An 18,913-nucleotide genomic window follows, 5' to 3' on the forward strand; every position below is an offset into this window, starting at 1 on the left:
AATAGACTGCCAATCCAAATTATATATGTCAAGCAAACATATTTTGTGATGAGAAATATTTGGGCTACCCGATCAGGATTGCAATAAGTTTGAACGAATGCTAGATAGTAGTAAAGCTACTCTGCCATCTAATGAACAGATTTTTATTCTGGCAGCCAGTACTACATCCATATATCTACAGCCCCCTACATCCCACTTTTGTGAACAATGGGCCTGTTTTTTTGCAAAAATGGGGTGGGCAAATGGTCTGAGAAGCCTACAGAGAACTCGTGAGACTGGGAAAAGACAAAAATGTTCCCATTTTTGTGAATAAACAGGCAAAAACTGGTCCATTTTTCACAAAAATGGGGGCATTTTGCCATTCCCCAGCACACAGAGTTCTCTGCAGGCTTCCCAAAACCTGCAAAACTTTTTGCAAAAATTGTTTTTGCCTTCCCCCAGCACCCAGGAGCTCCCTACAGGCTTCTCAGATCCTTTGCCCACCCCATTTTTTTGCAAAAATTGAAGTATTTTTGACTTCTAATTACCCCATCTAGCATGACTGGAGGAGGAATTCTGGGAGTTGAAATCCACAAGTCTTAACACTGTCAATTTTGAAGTTTGTAAAAAGTGTACATGGTTGTAAAAAGTATTCTGCTACCCTGTATTTTATTAAATAATATATTACTACACAATTTGGTTAAAAATACTTTTTTCCATGTTGTCCACCTTAAAATCTAGGTGCGTCTTATACTCCAAGAATATGGTATGTATGTATGTACACACACACACACATTCGTGTTTAACCAAAAATAAGACATGTCCCCATAATAAGGTCAGTTATTTAATTATCTTGGCTGCTGTATATATTTAGTTTTGATGTTTCTATTGTTTTAAATATTTGTAAAATGTTTTAAGTCACCCAGTTGCTCCTTGAGACATGCAGTTGTAGAAGATGAAAAATAAACAACCACTGTCTTAAATGATACATTTATAACATATTCATTTGGTATGCAGAACATTCAATATTGACTGACTATAGCAAGGCCATTTTATTGTTTTCAGGGGAATGCTCTACAATAAACTTGCATCAAAATTCTTACCTTTCTGGTTATGAAGTCAAATTTTGTACTGCACTGCATACATCTAGGACACTATAAAATAATACAAAGATATTTAAGTTTGACTGTTTCATCCAAAAACTAAAAAAATACATTACATTTTGTGTAAAACAATTCTAAAAAGCCTAATTGGTTTACATGAGCAAGCCTCATAAATTACTTCCACAGAGATCATTTCCTGTACCATAATATTTTCCTACTAAAAGAAAAAATACAAGATCATCTGTAGTTCATATTCAAGCACAATTAGTACAACCCAGCCAAGGACATCTTTCTGAGATCGCATCTAAATTCCAGATTCAAAACTGCTTGAAATCAATCTCAAATGTTACCATTTCTTCTAATGTACTTTTAATAACTGACTCGTGGGCCCTTGATTTTCTTCTCTTTTATATTATATATTTTTCAGATAGTGCTTGAAATACATATTACTTAAAAAGATGAAAAACACAAATTTATATTGAGCATTAAAATATGTTATACAGGGAAAAGGAAGGTAGACTTGAAGAAATCAAGATTACTACAGAATGTTAACCTTCACATATATTGTTTTGAAGACTTGTATTTTACAAGTCTCAAAGTTTTATTCCTCAACATGAGGACAATATATACTGCCAATATTTTTCATGATTCATGGAACATAAAGTATGTTGGGCTGCTGTGAAATGTACTTTATCCTATTGTTCTTGGACAACATTCTAAGCTCCGACCTACTTTTTAGACAAATACCTATTTTTGACATCATTTAACAAACATCCTAGAACTAGCATAGTTTGCAATGTTGTTGAAACTTTTGGATAATTCATAATTTTCAGTATTTGATAAAATATGTACAACACATTTAGCTAAGGACTTGTTTATTTTTATTTACCAACCTAGCATTTGCAAAGCATGATTTATTATATGTTGTCAATTCTGGTTTGTGGTAGAACCACTTGCTCTACTGAGCACATTTACATCTTTCTTTTTTGTTTCAATAGTAGTAAGTCTGAAACAACAGACTGCCTTTTCTGCCTCTTAAGATCCTGCAGCTTCTACCCATCACCTCAGTTTTTCTTTCCAAGCCATGATTTGTTTCCCCGTCTCTTTAGCTATGGACCAGGTTCCTTTTAATATTTCCATGAATGGGAATTCCATAAATGAGCAGAATACTTCTCCCTTGAAATCCCCCACCCAAGCTAGTTTCTCCCACAAAACATATACTTAATCCATTAACCATTACTGAAAGTAAACCTTATAGAATTCTTTATTGGCCAAGTGTGATTGGTCACACAAGGAATTTGTCTTTGGTGCATATGCTCTCAGTGTACATAAAAGAAAAGATACATTTGTCAAAAATCATGAGATACAACACAATGATTGGCATAGGGGTCAAATTAGCAATCAGGAAACAATATTAATAAAACCCTTAAGAATACAAGCAACAAGTTACAGTCATACAGTCATAATCTGTAAAGTCTGGAGGACAGAAGGGAAAGGGGGGACATGATTGAAACATTTAAATATGTTAAAGGGTTAAATAATGTTCAGGAGAGAAGTGTTTTTAATAGGAAAGTGAATACAAGAACAAGGGGACACAATCTGAGGTTAGTTGGGGAAAAAATCAGAAGCAATATGAGAAAATATTTTACTGAGAGTAGTAGATGCTTGGAACAAACTTCCAGCAGACGTGATTAGATTAGATTAGATTTATATGCCGCCCCTCTCCGCAAACTCGGGGCGGCTCACAACAGGGTAAAAACAGTACATAATAACAAATCCAATACCCACCAATCCAATTACAATTTTACGTGGTTGGTAAATCCACAGTAACTGAATTTAAACATGGCTGGGATAAACATATATCCATCCTAAGATAAAGTACAGGAAATAGTATAAAGGCAGACTAGATGATGATGATGATGATGATAAATAATAATTAATAATAATAATAATAATAATAATAATTTATTAGATTTGTATGCCGCCCCTCTCCGAGGACTCAGAGATGGACTATGAGGTCTTTTTCTGCCATCAATCTTCTATGTTTCTATAAGTGGGAGGAGACGAGTGATAGGAATGATGAGAAAAAAACTAATAATAGTAGTGCAGTATATACTTTTCTAAGACTATTCTTTCCATTGTCTCCAATACTGTATTCTCAACTGTATTTCTTTAAAGCCTCTATCCAGCTGCTTATGTTGCAATCAATTTCGGGTGGTTCCCAACCAAAGCCATGATAATAAAAAAGGACCCCTCTAATCAAGCCACCATTTGTTTCCTACTCAGGCACTCCTCCTGCTGGCGAACCGAAAAACGGCACGTCAAGTTCTAGCCCCGTTTTTAGCGAGCCCTTCTGGTATTCTACGTGGAGGGGCGATTTTAAGGCGGTGCATTCGAAGAAATCGACCCAACCGCCTGGATTCAGGGCGCGCTTCGAGCGTCGCAGTGGGACCTTCATTGGGGGAGGGGAGCGCTCCCGCGAGGGGAAGAGACATGTATGTCAAAAGGGGGGTGGAGATGAGGCGGAAAGCACCGATGAAGTTCCGAAAAAGGCCTGCTGTTCCAACGGTCTCCACAGGAATAGGGACCGAAGGGAGAGGCTTCGGCGGAGGGCGGCAAAGACTGGCAGGAGGGGGCGACAGAACACCGAACGAGGGTCCAGACCTGAGCCGCCCTGCCACCGTTACCTCCTTATCCGGCACCCACGGCGGCTCTTCCAATCCGAAAGGGCTCTGCGCTGTCCGGCTTTCGGGGACCATTCGGAGCCCACTAGGGGAGCGAATCAACTTTTTCCCCTCAGGGACCTCGCGCCCCGACATTTTCGCCTCAGAACTCGCCCCACAGCCGTCGCCGCCGCCGCCACACGGCGACGCACCCTTACCATCGATCCACCCCAACCACCCAATCCAAAGCCACCGCCTCCGCCACGGCTATCCAATCGCCGTCGCGTTCGCTAAAGGTAGACATCTCCTCGGACCAATCAAACGTTTCTCTTTTGGGGAGGGGGGAAAAGCAGAGCTGTTGTTTTCAACATTACAATGGTGGGCCGACTCCCCTCCCTTCTCCATTGATATATATTCTTCTCAGCCAATCCCCTTCAAGGCATGTCAGGCCAAATAGGAAAATGAAAAGGAGAGAGAGGAGGCTCGTACGCGTGCGCAGAGACTAGAGACTAACGCCGCATGCGCCTTTTACATTGACAGCGAAGTTTGAGAAGCTGTGATCTTGATGACGGGTTCGTGATTGGCTAATTAACTATTTCCAGCATTTTGTGATTGGCCCACGCTTTCCGCGGTTTAGGCTCATTCTGGTTAGCGCCTTTCTCTTTTCTAAGGCTAGGATCCCTCGCTGAAGGTAGGAGATAATTTAAAAGAGATTCTTGCTTAATGGGCTTCTCTCGGTGGAGTTTGAGTTGAGTTTTTGAAAACGCTTTCAGTATTGGCATTTTTTTCAAGCTGGTTTTGAATTTTGAGTCTGTGCTTGGCTGGAACTATATGGCAAATAAAGATCCTATGAAGAAGTACACATAGGTAACAAAAGAGTTCAATCATTATTGTTTTTTCATTTATTAAAATGCCTTTACTTTTACTTATAGAGGTGGCAGCTTTATTTTTCATTCAACTGTCATTATTTTTTGTTCACCTTCAGAATAGAAGTTCATTCACATTCTTCCTACATGTCTTACTCGATGTCTTAACAGATCTGTTTGATTCCACAAGAATAGAGGGAAGCCCCCTTATGCGTAGGATTCTTTATTCTGGGTGATGAAGCACTTGCATCCACTTTCGCAACATTCAATATGTCTTGATCAATCTCATGTTATGGGACCTCCTCTGTCCTCATACCTCACTGCGGCCAGAAAGGGCCCACAGAGCCAGCTTTCTCCAGGTCCCATCCGCCAAACTATGTCCGTTTGCAGGACCTCGGGGAAGAGCCTTCTCTGTGGTGGCTCCGACCCTGTGGAATCAACTGCCCCCAGAGATCTGCACTACAGTATCTCCTCTCTACCGATCTTCCAGAAAGCTGTTAACACCTGGCATTTCCAGCAGGCCTGGAATCAGAACTAGATTGATTATAATGTATGCATGATTTTTTATGATATCATTTTTATGATACTGTTGATGTTATTGTTGTATTTTTACTGTTTTTTACTATTGTTGTATTTATAACTATTGTTGACCACTCTGTTTGGGAATGAGCGGCATATAAATACAATCAATCAATCAGTCCTCATATTTTTCCACCTAAGTAAGAACCATTGTCTCATGCAGTTTGGGCGTGAACCATTCTCCACCCCTGATAGTTTTTCACATTCTAAAAGTAACCTGAAAGTAAAACAAGCCAAGGAGTCTAGCAATTGCAAATCATTATATAAAACACTAGTTAACATAAAAGCATTAAAGAAAAATTGAGAAAATAATACTGAGATCAAGGAGCAAAGCTGATGTAGAAAACTATTTCAAGTCTTTCTGTTAGCATCTTTCTAAAGCTATATCTTACTCAGTTTTCTTCCTCCATGTTACTTAATATTGTGTGGCTCTGAATTTGTGAAGAAATGGACTGGGATAAGTTTGACATGAACCCTAGAGTGATTGCAGCTATTAAAAAAGGTACATTAATTCTATAAATCCTTGTTTTCATGTTATATGTCATCCCTCTCAGTTTTATATATTGATTGTGTAAGAAAACTGCCTTGCTGTATTTGACTAAGGGATTGTATAGACTATAGTTGGGTAAATGCTGATTGTGTTGAAATTGGGTGTATCCAGATCTGGAAAAAAGCTAAGGTTACAGTTTGAAATTTGTAAGAACAAGCCATGTTGGACTCACTTCTAAATAAACATCTCTGAGTGTGTCTATAGCTAATCATTGATGGGATTTTTTTAGCCTTGCTCTCAGTTGCTGTTTAGAAATATGAAGAATGAATGCATGCATGCACGCCAGTGATAAGGAATGTTCTGAATAGTTGAGCAGCAGTGAATAATTATAGTTTCACAGTTTTGCTTTAGAAAAATCTACTTGCATGATCTCTGAATTAATGGTGCCACGCTGTTCATGTCTACTTAAAAATAAATTGCATTGAGATGAATAGGGCATTCTAAGATATATAAGATTCAAGAAGAAAATAAAGTAATAACATGTCTATGCCCTGTAATATCCCCACTTTCCAAATAAAATAAATATATCTATATTGATTATAGAATAAATTCTCTTATTTCAGCAAATATAACATCAATTAAAGACATTTTCCATCTTTCGGGATCAGATTTGCAAAGGTTAACAAAGCTATCCAAGACAGATGTACAATATCTACTAAGAACAATTTCTAGTACTTTGAGAAAAAACTCTGTTTTTACAGGTAAATAAACTAGCTTTTTTCTAAACAATTTAAACATTATTAGACTGCTATAAACCTATAAATTGAACATATAGTGGGATTTGATCATCCAGATTTTTGTTAAAATCCAATTGAATCCTTTAACTTGCTGTAAAATTTGATGTGTTTATGTCCTAAAATGGTAACAAGGCACCTTTTCTCTTTCTCTAATTTTGAAAACTTATTTTATGCCTTTTCCACCTTATATTCTTTTTCTGCTACCAAAATAGAATGTTGTGCTTTTGATGGATGTCTTAACTGAATGTTTGCTGAGGATTTCTGAACCAGCTGATGCCTTTATTTTGTGAACCACTTAATGATAATTACATTGAAAGTGACATACAAGTATATTAAGTAAACCTGCTGTGTCAAATTGTTTTAGCACTCCAGCTGTTTCAAAACAAAGCCCCCAGCACTTCCCAAGGCCAGAAGCTGAGTCTGGGCTGCCCGGTTCTAGATGGCTTGCTCCGAGGTGGAATTCCCCATACAGGAATTACTGAAATTGCTGGTGAGAGCTCTGCTGGGAAGACTCAGATTGCTTTGCAGCTGTGTCTTTCTGTGCAGTATCCATACAGATATGGCGGACTAGAATCTGGTAAGAAGTATGATGTTTTAATCTTTTAATTGGTTTTGAGCAGAATTCTTGACTCCCTGCCGTGTTGCATACTATTGCATTATGATTGACTATTGCATTTAGGCTTATATAATGCCACGTAGTGCTTTACAGCAGTCTCTGAGCAGTTTACAACGTAAGCATTGTTTGCATATTGCCATCAACATCTGGGTCCTCATTTTACCAACCTCAGAAGGATGGGAAGGCTGAGTCAATCTTGAGCCCATCAGGAGCCTGTCAACACAAGTGCATATAGTCAAGGCTATGATTTTCCCAGTTGCAATGCATAGTGGTGAAAATTGGACCATAAGCAAGGCTGGGCGCCAAAGAATTGAGGCCATTGAACTATGGTGCAGGAGAAGACTCCTGCAAGTCCCTTGCAATGCAAGGCGATCAAACTGGATAGTCCTAGAGGAGATCAACCCTGACTACTCTTTAGAAGGCCAGATCCTGAAGATGAAACTCAAATATATTGGCCACCTAATGAGAAAGACATACTCACTGGAGAAGAGCCTAATGCTGGGAAAGTTTGAGGTTAAAAGAAGAGAGGGACGACAGAGAATAAGGTGGCTGGATGGAGTCACTGCAGCAGTTGGTGCGAGCTTAAATGGACAGGAAGGCCTGGAGGAACATTGTCCATGGGGTCGCAATGAGTTGGACTTGACTTCACAACTAACAACAACGATCTATAAGAACTAGGAGTTTGGTTTATAAAAGCTTAAAAGGATGTAGTAAATTTTCTCTTATTTGGCTCCAAATACATTTTTGAGAATCCTATATTTGTCATTACATTATTGAAGAAACCAATTACCTTCAACATCAGTTGCTGAAATCAAATAATTTTTTTCTCTAGAAATTTGCTTTGTGCACTCAGAGAACTATTTCTTCAGCATAGAACCATCTGATCTACAAGCATTTTCCTTCAAGTATAGCCTCAGCCTAATTTTCAGCCTACATTTTTGTTGAAAGATGAAATACTTTTTCATGGTTATGGCATTGCTGCCATCACTTCAATTATTATTTATGGTTGTTAGGGTTGAATCAAAACATTTCATTTGCATAAGAACATAAAAAGAGCCATGCTGAATCAGGCCAAAGCCCATCGAGTCCAGCATTCTGTGTCACACAGTGGCCCATCAATTGTACATGGGGATCTTGAGAAGAAAGAGAAGGCAAAACCCTCCCTTTCCCTTGACCTCCAACAAATGGTACTCAAGGGAATCCTGCCTGCCTCAACCAACATAGAAGTGGCACATGGGCATCCGTTTGCAAGTATGGTTCTGCTTATGAGCTCAGGTCTTTCTGTACAGATAGCCCTCAACTTATAACCACAATTGAGCACAACATTTCTATTGCTAAATAAGATGTTTGTGATTTTTGACCCATTTCACGACCTTTCTTGCCATAGTTGTTATGTGAATCATTGCAGTTGTTAAATAAATAACACAATTGTTAAGTTAAGCTGGCTTCCCCATTGATGTTGCTTGACAGAAGGTTTCTAAAGGTGAAACATGTTCCCAATAGGATCCCAGGACACTGCAACTATCATGAATCAGTTGCCAAGGATCTGTATTTTAATCACACGACTATAGGATGAGGTTCCAATGGGTCGTGTGAAAAATGGTCATTAGTCACTTTTATCAGTACCATTGTAATTTCAAATGGTCACTAAATGAACTGATATAAGTTGATGAATATCTGTACTAGTATCCACTGCAGCTTTTGAAACAGGCATTTTCGGTTGCAGTGCTTGCCGTTTGGAATATCATAATTCCCAGGGTCCAGCAAGACACTGCTGGTATTCCAGATAGCCTTAAAAATGCACTGCTCAAAAAAATAAAGGGAACACTTAAACAACACAATATAACTCCAGGTAAATCAAACTTCTGTGAAATCAAATTGCCCCCCTAAGGAAGTAACACTGATTGACAATCAATTTCACCTGCTGTTGTGCACATTCAACTTCGTACAGAACAAAGTATTCAATGAGAATATTTCATTCATTCAGATCTAGAATGTGTTGTTTTAATGTTCCCTTTATTTTTTTGAGCAGTGTATGACTGTTTTCCTGGGCCATGGGGGTCATGAGGTTAAGGCAATGTCTCGGGTGGGTTTTCACTATATTGCATGTTGTTGTCCTGAACGAATGTTCTGTATTGTCTATTTATACTGGGTTTTGCTATTGGTATTACTAGTTTTTATTTTGTAAGCCACACACAGTTGCAGTTATGAAATGGGTTGCCATATAAACATTTTTTTTTAAAAAAAGGGAAATTATTATCTTTTCCCAGTGTCTGTGTCTCTGTGTGTTGTATGTGTTCCAGCTGACTGCCACAAAGAGAAGCCAGTAATTTCAGATGGCTTCGGCCTTCATTACAGGTGCAGTTTACATTTGCACAGAAGATGTTTTTCCTAATAAACGTCTGCAGCAATTGATTGAGCAGCTGCCAAAATTGAGGAGTGATGTTCCATCTGAGGTGACGCAGAAGATAAAATTTGGAAGCAGAATATTTGTTGAGCATGCTGCAGACCTGGTGAGTATTTTATCTGACTGTCAGTCAGGGGTGGGTTCCACTTACCTTCACCACTTGTTTGCATCGCGACGTTTCATGCGTGTTCGCTCCGCTCCTGCAATTTCACTTCCGTGCATGCTCAGCAGGTGGATTCAGCCTGAAACACAGCGGAGGAGCTGATCAGTTGTGCTTCGGGCGAAGAAATAAAGGTCAGCATTAGCTCAGTGGCAGGCAAGAGGGGGTTTTCCAAGCAGAGAGCAAGGAGAAGCCATTGAAACACAGGGAAATTCAGAAAAAAAGATGGCACACACGGACTGACACCAACAGAACCGGATCCATGACGCCACCGTTATATCACCTGTGGATCACTAACAGTTCAGACAATCTCGTCCGAACCGGGAGGAACCCACGCCTGCTGTCAGTGCTTCAAAAGATGACATTCAAACTATGCAGCTGAAAAAGAGCTTTGATGCTACATTCCAATGCAGCATATGTATTTTGTAAATCAAAGTGACAATTACTCACACTTTGCATTAAATTTATAGTGCTCTTTCCATAGATGCCATTTCTCAGCAAATCTCTTCAGAAAAAAAAGAGATTTATTTGTTTTTACAAAATATATTATTATTATTATTATTATTATTATTATTATTATTATTATTAATTAGATTTGTATGCCGCCCTTCTCCGCAGACTCGGGGCAGCTAACAACAATGATAAAAAACAACATGTAACAATCCAATTTAATAAAACAACTAAAAACCCTTATTATTAAAACCAAACATACACACAAACATAACATACATAACTTGTAATGGCCTAGGGGAAGGAATATCCTAACTCCCCCATGCCTGGCGACAAAGGTGGGTCTTGAGTAATTTGCGAAAGACAAGGAGGGTGGGGGCTGTTCTAATCTCTGGGGGGAGTTGATTCCAGAGGGCCGGGGCCGCCACAGAGAAGGCTCTTCCCCTGGGTTCCGCCAAACGACATTGTTTGGTCGACAGGACCCAGAGAAGGCCAACTCTGTGGGACCTTATCGGCCCCTGGGATTCGTGCAGTAGAAGGCGGTTCCGGATGTATTCTGGCCCAATGCCATGTAGCGCTTTACAGGTCATTACCAACACTTTGAATTGTGACCGGAAACCGATCGGCAGCCAGTGCAGGCCGTGGAGTGTTGCAGAAACGTGGGCGAATCTAGGAAGCCCCACGATGGCTCTCGCGGCCGCATTCTGCACGATCTGAAGTTTCCGAACACTTTTCAAAAGTAGCCCCATGTAGAGAGCGTTGCAGTAATCGAACCTCGAGGTGATGAGGGCATGAGTGACTGTGAGCTATATAGAGTTAGCCTTTCTCAATTTTCTCAATATGAAGCTAAAATACTGCAGACAACGCATATAAAACATCCATTAAATTGCAAGACCTTAAAAATGGTCTCATCAAAAAGATCTTAACTTACAGAACACATTCAACAGGTCAGATTTGAACTTGAGTACTGCGAAAAACAGTACAGAACTTCTTAAAAATGAGTGTTCGTTTTTCTTCTATTTTATAATAAAAAAGTAAGTGTTTTTGTTCTCAGAGCTATGAAACTATGCTGGTGAGATTTGAAGGATTCTCAGTTTGAAGGATGCCTATTTTTTTGGCACTAAGTCAACTGAATAAAGATTTTTAAAGAATCTTGTTTCGGGGTTTCCTGCACAACCTATCTTGCTATCGAGAGCAAACTAAAAGAATCAGTTTGAATAAAAGCAGGGTTCCATCCATCATTAGTAAATTCCAAATCACAGAATCATATGCTGCTTATTTTTATAAAGGTATATATTGTCTTAAATGTTATTCCTGCCTTGAATTTTAATTTTGGGCATAGAAGGCAAATTATAGTCTGCCTCACTGATTAACGTTAATTTGCATTTTGTTCCCAAGTATACCTCTAACGTTAGAACAGTTTGTCCATTAAATGGTGGACAGCAGTAAAACTCAGGGACTGTGATAAAATCAGCCTGCAAACCTCCACAAACTTGTACTCTGGAGACAAGGGTGTGGCATCGCTGCCCTCAATTAGGACAAATTCAACTAGAAGGGAGTAAGTGAGATAGAAAGGGAATCAAGGACAGGGGGAGACTTCATTTGCTGTTTCAAAATTGGCAGAGTGAGCAATTGATTGGCATTTTATTACTATGCTGCAGGCGTAGAAAATCTTTCCAACTAGGCATTGCATTGTACCGATTTTAAAGAGAAATTGATCTCGCTTAATCAGTTGCTTGTTTTTCCTCTGGCATATTCTGGAATTTCACAGGATGCCTTTTGCTTAACATTATTTATATTTTTTCAAGGAAAGGAAAAACAAAAATGGGATGCCCAAGAGAAAAATGTACTGTATGTCAAATGCTTTCCTTTTGTTCTTTCCAAGCCAATGGCATATTAAAAAGTCATTTCCTAAAAGACCTCAAAATGATGGCTATCTGTCAGTCAGCAAATTCTCTCAAACAGAACATAATATAACCATATTCGATGTAGTAGTAGAAGTTGAAAAAAGGAATAAAAAGCACTGATTTAGAAAATGACTGCAAGAAAAAAACACCTCAATGGGGTAGATGGGCAATGGCATAGCATGCCACCATTCCTTTATTTTAAACTTAGATTTAAATCAATTTGTGCTGGGCACAATTAATCCTTTCCTGTTGGTATTTATTTCAGTGCTGATGGTGACATTAGGCAGGACCCATGTCCAGGGAACTGACCCCTATCTGAAACCCTGGAAAAATATCACTGTTTAGAAAATGCTACTCCGCTTTGGCAGAAAGAAGCTTTGAATAATCCTATTTACAAGCATGGAAAAAGGATATTTACTCTAGAAGAAATTGTTTTAGAATGAGGAGCCATACCAGTAATCCTGTTGTAAAAATCTTAATGTAATCCTATTATACATTCAGAAGGGTTGCGACTTAGTCTCAAGATAATGTGCATAGATTTGCCACATTGCTGTAATTGTCATTGAGTTTCCTGACTCAGTGAAGCTCTGATGGATTGAGCTTACAATTTGTGGTTTGCTGGCATTGCAAATAAATACAAAAGCTTGCAATAAGGATTATTCTAGCTACTGTAGTAATTACTGTGTATCCACTGGAGCACATTTTTTTTTTTACAACTGTGCTGTACTTGACATACATCTTGCTGTATTTCTTTATTACAGGACACTTTCAATGACTGCATTACTAAGAGACTTAGCTTGCTGCTCTCGAGAGGAATGGTGCGGCTAATCATTATTGACTCCATTGCTGCCTTGTTCAGATGTGAATTCAGTACCAAAGATTCTGTCCAGAAAGCTAAATATTTACAGAGATTTGGGGCAAAACTTCACAGATTAAGCTGCAGGTTTCAGACCCCCGTAATATGCATTAATCAGGTAAGGTAGCAGAGTTTGCTTAACCTTAGCAACATCCCATTAATTTCATGACAGGCATATGCCTGTAACTGTTTTTTAATATTTGACTGGACCTTGATTTAAACACTTTATTGACATTCATAGTTAAGAATTGTGCAGAATGCAGCTGCAAGAGCAATCATGGGCTTTCCCAAATATGCCCATGTTACACCAACACTCCGCAGTCTGCATTGGTTGCCGATCAGTTTCCGGTCACAATTCAAAGTGTTGGTTATGACCTATAAAGCCCTTCATGGCACCGGACCAGATTATCTCAGGGACCGCCTTCTGCTGCACGAATCCCAGCGACAAGTTAGGTCCCACAGAGTGGGTCTTCTCTGGGTCCCGTCAACTAAACAATGCCGCTTGGCGGGACCCAGGGGAAGAGCCTTCTCTGTGGCGGCCCCGGCCCTCTGGAACCAACTCCCCCCAGAGATTAGAATTGCCCCCACCCTCCTTGCCTTTCGTAAGCTGCTTAAAACCCACCTCTGCTGCCAGGCATGGGGGAATTGAGATACACTTTCCCCCTAGGCCTTTACAATTTTATGCATGGTATGTCTGTATGTGTGTTTGGTTTTTTATATTAATGGGTTTTTAATCATTTTTAGTATTGGATTATTTTGTATACTGTTTTATTATTGTTGTTAGCCGCCCCGAATCTCCGGAGAGGGGCGGCATACAAATCCAATAAATAATAATAATAATAATAATAATGTAATGTTTGGATGTAAAATTCTGTCTCTCATCATAATTAAGATTGGTTAATTAACTATAGTTTAGCCAAAGTATTTTATTTCAAGTAAATAATTTGAAGTAAAATTCTTTCTTTCTTTCCTATTAATACATTTTGATAAAGCATTGAATGTACGTTTTTTCTTGATTTCTTTTTCATATTCTAGGTAACTGATGCAATGAGTGAGAGGGAAGATGCTGTTTGGAATACTCAAAGGTGAGTGGAAAAAGAAATTCAGCAAGCACATGTGCATGCACGCGCACACACAAAGAGAAAAAGATCTAAACACATAGCACATACGTGTTGCATGTGTGTGGTAGTGTGCATGTGCTGGTGCTGGGTTCTTCTAAGCCTACCTAGAATGACTCATTTTGAGTTGGAATGATGTAAGAATTACTATTGGATTCTATGGCTAGCCCCAAACACAAGGTGTAAACACCTGATTTTAGATGGATTCTTTGTAACCGTGATGAGTGAAGCTGTAAGCAGCCACACCTCTATTCAACAGAACTTTCTTCTTAGTTAAAATAAGTTTTCAACAGACAGCATGTCTCCTCAGATTAATACGATGCAATGGAATACATTTTACTAATGTGATTTTGAAGCATTTAATATGATATTATAACATTTGCTAGGACAGATCACTTATAAACATGAAATGGATCAGTGCATTAATATTGCCGCCAGGCAGGGGGGAATTGAGATACTCTTTCCCCCTAGGCCTTTACAATTTTATGCATGGTATGTCTGTATGTATGTTTGGTTTTACAATAGGGGTTTTTAACTGTTTATATTGGATTGTCATATGCTGTTTACTACTGTTAGCCGCCCCGAGTCTACGGAGAGGGGCGGCATACAAATCCAATAAAATAAAATAAAATAAAATTTAAAGAGTTCAACAAAATTGCCTTAAAGGGTGTCAAGCTCACGTTGTCGTGGTGACATCATGTGACTATCAGGACTTTTCCCTTTCGTTAAACCAGGCATGGTCATGGTCAGCGCATGATGCACCCAGCTTGCAGGCCATTGAATTTGACAGCTCTGCCTTAGATCAAACCATATAAATAATTCATCTATCTCAGGATTATGTAAATTTTGGGCTGTGGGGAGCTGCACAATTCTGGAACAACAAAAAGTAGATTTAACAATGGAATTTAAATGCAATAGTTATATGAATACTATTTATTTCCTCTGTGTTTAATAAGGTTTCTTTTATTGCAAATGCAATTTGCCTAGTCCACGAAATCAATTTAAAAACAAGCTTATTTCCCCGTAGTTCAAATTGAATAGAATATTTTGTAATTGCTGGCTTTGTGTTTCAGCTGCTCAGCCAGGACTGTTGTTCCAGCACTGGGAATAACTTGGTCTAATCAGCTGTTGATGAGACTGATGGTGTGTCGTACTGTAAAGCAAGCACTGACCGGTGGAGAAACACTCTATAGTAAAAGTGACCTTCGAATGTTAAGAATTATTTTTGCGCCTCATTTGCCCCAGCATTGTTGCTATTATACTGTAAATTCGGAAGGTGTAAAAGGAATCAGGAAAATCAATCATGATTATGAAGAAACGTAAAGCAGTATTTTTAACCATTTTTAACCAATGGAGCTAATATATAAAAAATCTTCAATCTGTTCCTGCGATTGTATCATCCTATTTATCTATTGCATTATCCTGTCTGCTCAGCAAAATGCCTGCTCGGCAGAATTCTTGTATTATTTGATCTGGATTGTGCTCGCAGAATGACAGAAAACAGTAATTTGAACTCCAGTTTAAACTACAAAAATAGAACAATTGAAACTTCAGTTTATAAAAGAATCCTCTTTAGCAGTACAAAACATATATATTACAAACTTCTGATACAATAATTTTGAACTGAAAAACCTTTGAAGCTTAAACTGTATTTCTAGAAAGAAAATTCTTTGCCGTCAGCAGTTACATTTACATGTATTTAATACAGGATTAACTTGCCCTACTGACAGTGCTTAGGCCGAAATAATAACTTAAGAGATCCATTTAAAACATGCTGCACTCTTTTAAAGTCAGGGTAGACTATTAATGACATGATGCAGCTTACTAGCATAGCTAGGGAATTCTTTTCCTGGGGAGATTTAGTTGGGTCTCATGTTCACCTTTAAAAGAACAAAGCTGAAAATGTATTTTTTAAAACTTTTTTCCTGCTGTTTTAACTTAAGAAGAAATATTTATATTCTGGCTGCGCACTAAATGTAAATAGAGGTAACTTCCATGGTAATCTCTACACAGGAAAAATAATTTGATTTTCTAAATTTCTAAAAATATAAAAATACACAAGAACCGCAAGAGATTAAACTTACTCGATGTAAGTTTATGTCCCCTATCTTAAGGGGGAAAGAGAACAAGATTTAAATGTACATATTTATTTACTATTTATTTAAATGATTCATGTGGCTGCCCAACTTGCAAATAGCAATTCTGCAGAGCTTATACATAGCTAATTTTTTAATCCTTCACAGCAGAGTTTAATTAGGGCCAAATCCCAACCGATTCAAATTAAAATCATTTCAGAAAGGGAGTTGCTTCTTACCGGACATGCCCTTTTACTGAGAATCGAAGGGAGAGGCCAGGATGGGTTGCTGTAGTTCTATAGCTCTATGGACTGGGTTGAATTTTCTGAGGACCCGCCTCCCTAGTGCCGTTTCCTCAGTTGACAACAAATCCAAATGCCACCTCAGCAGAAGTTAATGTGTCAATCTGGTAGCAGCAGATGAAAGGAGATACTGATGTCCAAGTCGCCTCCCTACAGATTTCCTTGACTGAAGCCGGAGTAGCCCAGGCCACTATGGTAGCCATACTGCACCATCACGCCTTGAGGCACCTGAAGAGAATGTGCCTTGTATGCCCGGGAGATGCAGGCCGAGCCACCTACTGACCGTGGAAGGTGAGATCTTCTGGCCAAGCAACAATGGACAAAAAGATACGAACAAGGTCTCTGTGTCAGGCCAGCTTTTGAATTTACATATTAACCTTGGGCCTGACAGCCTCTTTCAGAAATGAGCGGTTCTGCAGATATAAATGTGGAGAGCCCTCCACACGTCCAGAGTATGCCAACGGAATTCTAACTCATGTTGCGGCTCCAGACATGTTGGGCAAGACCAACTCCTGAGCAATGTGATGGCCATTAAAAATTCCACCTACCACAGTAAGAGTCGTAGGCAAAGCTTCCATACAGGTTCAGAGCCTGAAAAACTATTCGAATCCCAAGTGGGATAGCGGTGTACAGTGGGGGAATTAGATCCCCCTATCGGCAGAAATGTCCAGATGACGAACTAGGGAATCATGATCCCGAGTCCCAAACAGAGCCCAAGGCAGCAATCTGCCACCACAACATGTTGGGTGAAAGGCCTTTCTCAAGAGCATCCTGCAGGAACTCTAGAACCTGTTCAACACCCACCCCTGAGTGTCCAACTGGTGCTCACCCCACCAGACACTAAAGGCCTTCCAGGTCGCTTCATAAATACGCATGGTGAAAGGCGGTCTGCATCTTCTGAATGACCCTATTGGAGAATAATTCCCGGACTAGGAGATCCTGCTCAACCTCCAAATGGTTAACTGAAGCCATTGAGGGTCCGGATGGTAGATGGGGCCCTGGCTGACCTGGTCAGCAAACCATGGGCATTTGGGTCAGTGGAGTGCCACCAACAGTAACTCCACCTCTTCCTGCAGCACCTTCCAAATTATGGCCAGGAGAAGGGGCAAGAATGGCATAAAGGAAGCCCCTGGGCCAGGGACACCTGAGGGCATCCACCCACGAGGACGGGAAGCTGGAGCAATATCAGGGAAGATGCACATTGTCTGATGAGGTAAACAGGTCCATGCCAGCGAAACCTCTCGAACAGTACTAGGAACAGCCTGGAGTCCAGATACCGCTCTGACTGGTTGACTCAGGCCCGACTCCCTAGATTATCTATAGGGATCAGGTCAGGCGAGCTGGCCAATCAAACACAGTAATCCCATAGTCACTGAACCAGGCTTTGGTGCTTTTGGCAGTGTGGGCAGGTACCAAGTCCTGTTAGAAAATGAAATCAGCATCCCCATAAAGCTTGTCTGTGGAAGGAAGCATGAAGTGCTCCAAAATCTCCTGGTAGATGGCTGCTTTGACCCTGGACTTAATGAATCACAGTAGACCAACACCATCAGGTAACATGGCTCCTCAAATCAGCAGACTGGAAACTTCACACCAGACTTCAAGCATCTTGCAGTGTGTGCCTCTCCATTCTTCGTCCATACTGGGTCCCTGGGTTTCCAAATGAGATGCAAAAAATTAAACCCAGTCCATAGAGCTATGTGACTATACCAACCCATTCCTGGACTCACTGGCTCAGCACCTGGGAGAAAAACAACTTGTCAAGGTCTTCCGGAAAGCCAAGAGTTGGGATAATCCAACTCTGATGGAAAGGAAATTACATAGGGCTGATGTAGTAACAGAAGACAACATTTCTAATCCTGATAACTGACACTATTTCATTAGGACTTGAAATATCCATACATACGTGTTGGATTCCATGAGATGAGCAGGGATAGTCTGCTGATTAAACTTCACATTATCATATCATTGTCAAATATTGTGCCTATATACTTAAGTTTGTTACACAGTTTCTCCCACATCAGACTTTGGGAGATGTTTTTCCTAAATGCTGTAATTGATTTCTGCAGTTACCTGAAGAAGCTTCTCAATGCAATTTATGGATGATTAAATGTAGAGTATTACTTCACTTTGTGTTGTGTGTCTGGAAATATTTTATTATACTGTATTTAAACATAAATCCCCATTATCACAGGAAGTCCTGTTCAAATAATATTTAATCTAGTTAATCTTATTCATTAAAACATATTCAGATCACAAAGTTTTGGTTAGCATGTTCTAGTAAATTATGAAATTACTCTATTAAAACACACTTTATTCAAGGATAGGAAATCCTAGACCTAGACTCTATTTGTCCGAATAAAGTATTTGCCAATACTTTATACTGCCAATAAATTCTCTCTGTAGGAGAAATGTATGAGACTTTTTTATTTCTTAATAATCTATACACTATTAATTAAGCTTTTGTTTAAGCTAAAGTTTTTACATTTTGGTTAGCAATTTCAATGTACTTTAAATCATGTTTAACAAAAATGATTATCAAAAGGTC

At 39.3% G+C, this 18,913-nt stretch overlaps 1 protein-coding gene across 4 annotated transcripts; it reads left to right on the top strand.

Annotated features, from left to right (window-relative positions):
* The first annotated feature begins 3,583 nt into the window (after window positions 1-3,583).
* On the top strand, window positions 3,584-18,493 carry XRCC3 (X-ray repair cross complementing 3). 4 transcript variants are annotated; one of them, XM_070751647.1, is made up of 8 exons: window positions 3,584-4,041; window positions 5,636-5,692; window positions 6,304-6,441; window positions 6,842-7,054; window positions 9,452-9,606; window positions 12,779-12,991; window positions 13,909-13,958; window positions 15,065-18,493. In XM_070751647.1, the coding sequence occupies exons 1-8, from the start codon at window positions 3,600-3,602 to the stop codon at window positions 15,312-15,314; spliced, it is 1,518 nt and encodes a 505-aa protein (XP_070607748.1). In that variant the 5' UTR covers window positions 3,584-3,599; the 3' UTR covers window positions 15,315-18,493. The 4 variants fall into 4 exon arrangements, with proteins under 4 accessions (XP_070607748.1, XP_070607755.1, XP_070607763.1 ...); XM_070751654.1 differs by lacking the exon at window positions 3,584-4,041 and adding an exon at window positions 4,294-4,317; XM_070751662.1 differs by lacking the exon at window positions 3,584-4,041 and adding an exon at window positions 4,346-4,436.
* Window positions 18,494-18,913: the final 420 nt, after the last annotated feature.

Source organism: Erythrolamprus reginae, chromosome 1, assembly GCF_031021105.1.
Source record: "Erythrolamprus reginae isolate rEryReg1 chromosome 1, rEryReg1.hap1, whole genome shotgun sequence".
NCBI lineage: Eukaryota > Metazoa > Chordata > Lepidosauria > Squamata > Dipsadidae > Erythrolamprus > Erythrolamprus reginae.

What these genes read in the sequence shown, in the direction of transcription:
- XRCC3 (XM_070751647.1), top strand. Translation starts at nt 3,600, where the DNA reads ATGAGGCGGAAAGCACCGATGAAGTTCCGAAAAAGGCCTGCTGTTCCA. An exon ending in CGCCGTCGCGTTCGCTAAAG is followed by an intron (nt 4,042 to 5,635) that starts GTAGACATCTCC and finishes GAATTTGTGAAG; the next exon opens with AAATGGACTGGGATAAGTTT. An exon ending in GCTGTTTGGAATACTCAAAG is followed by an intron (nt 13,959 to 15,064) that starts GTGAGTGGAAAA and finishes TTTGTGTTTCAG; the next exon opens with CTGCTCAGCCAGGACTGTTG.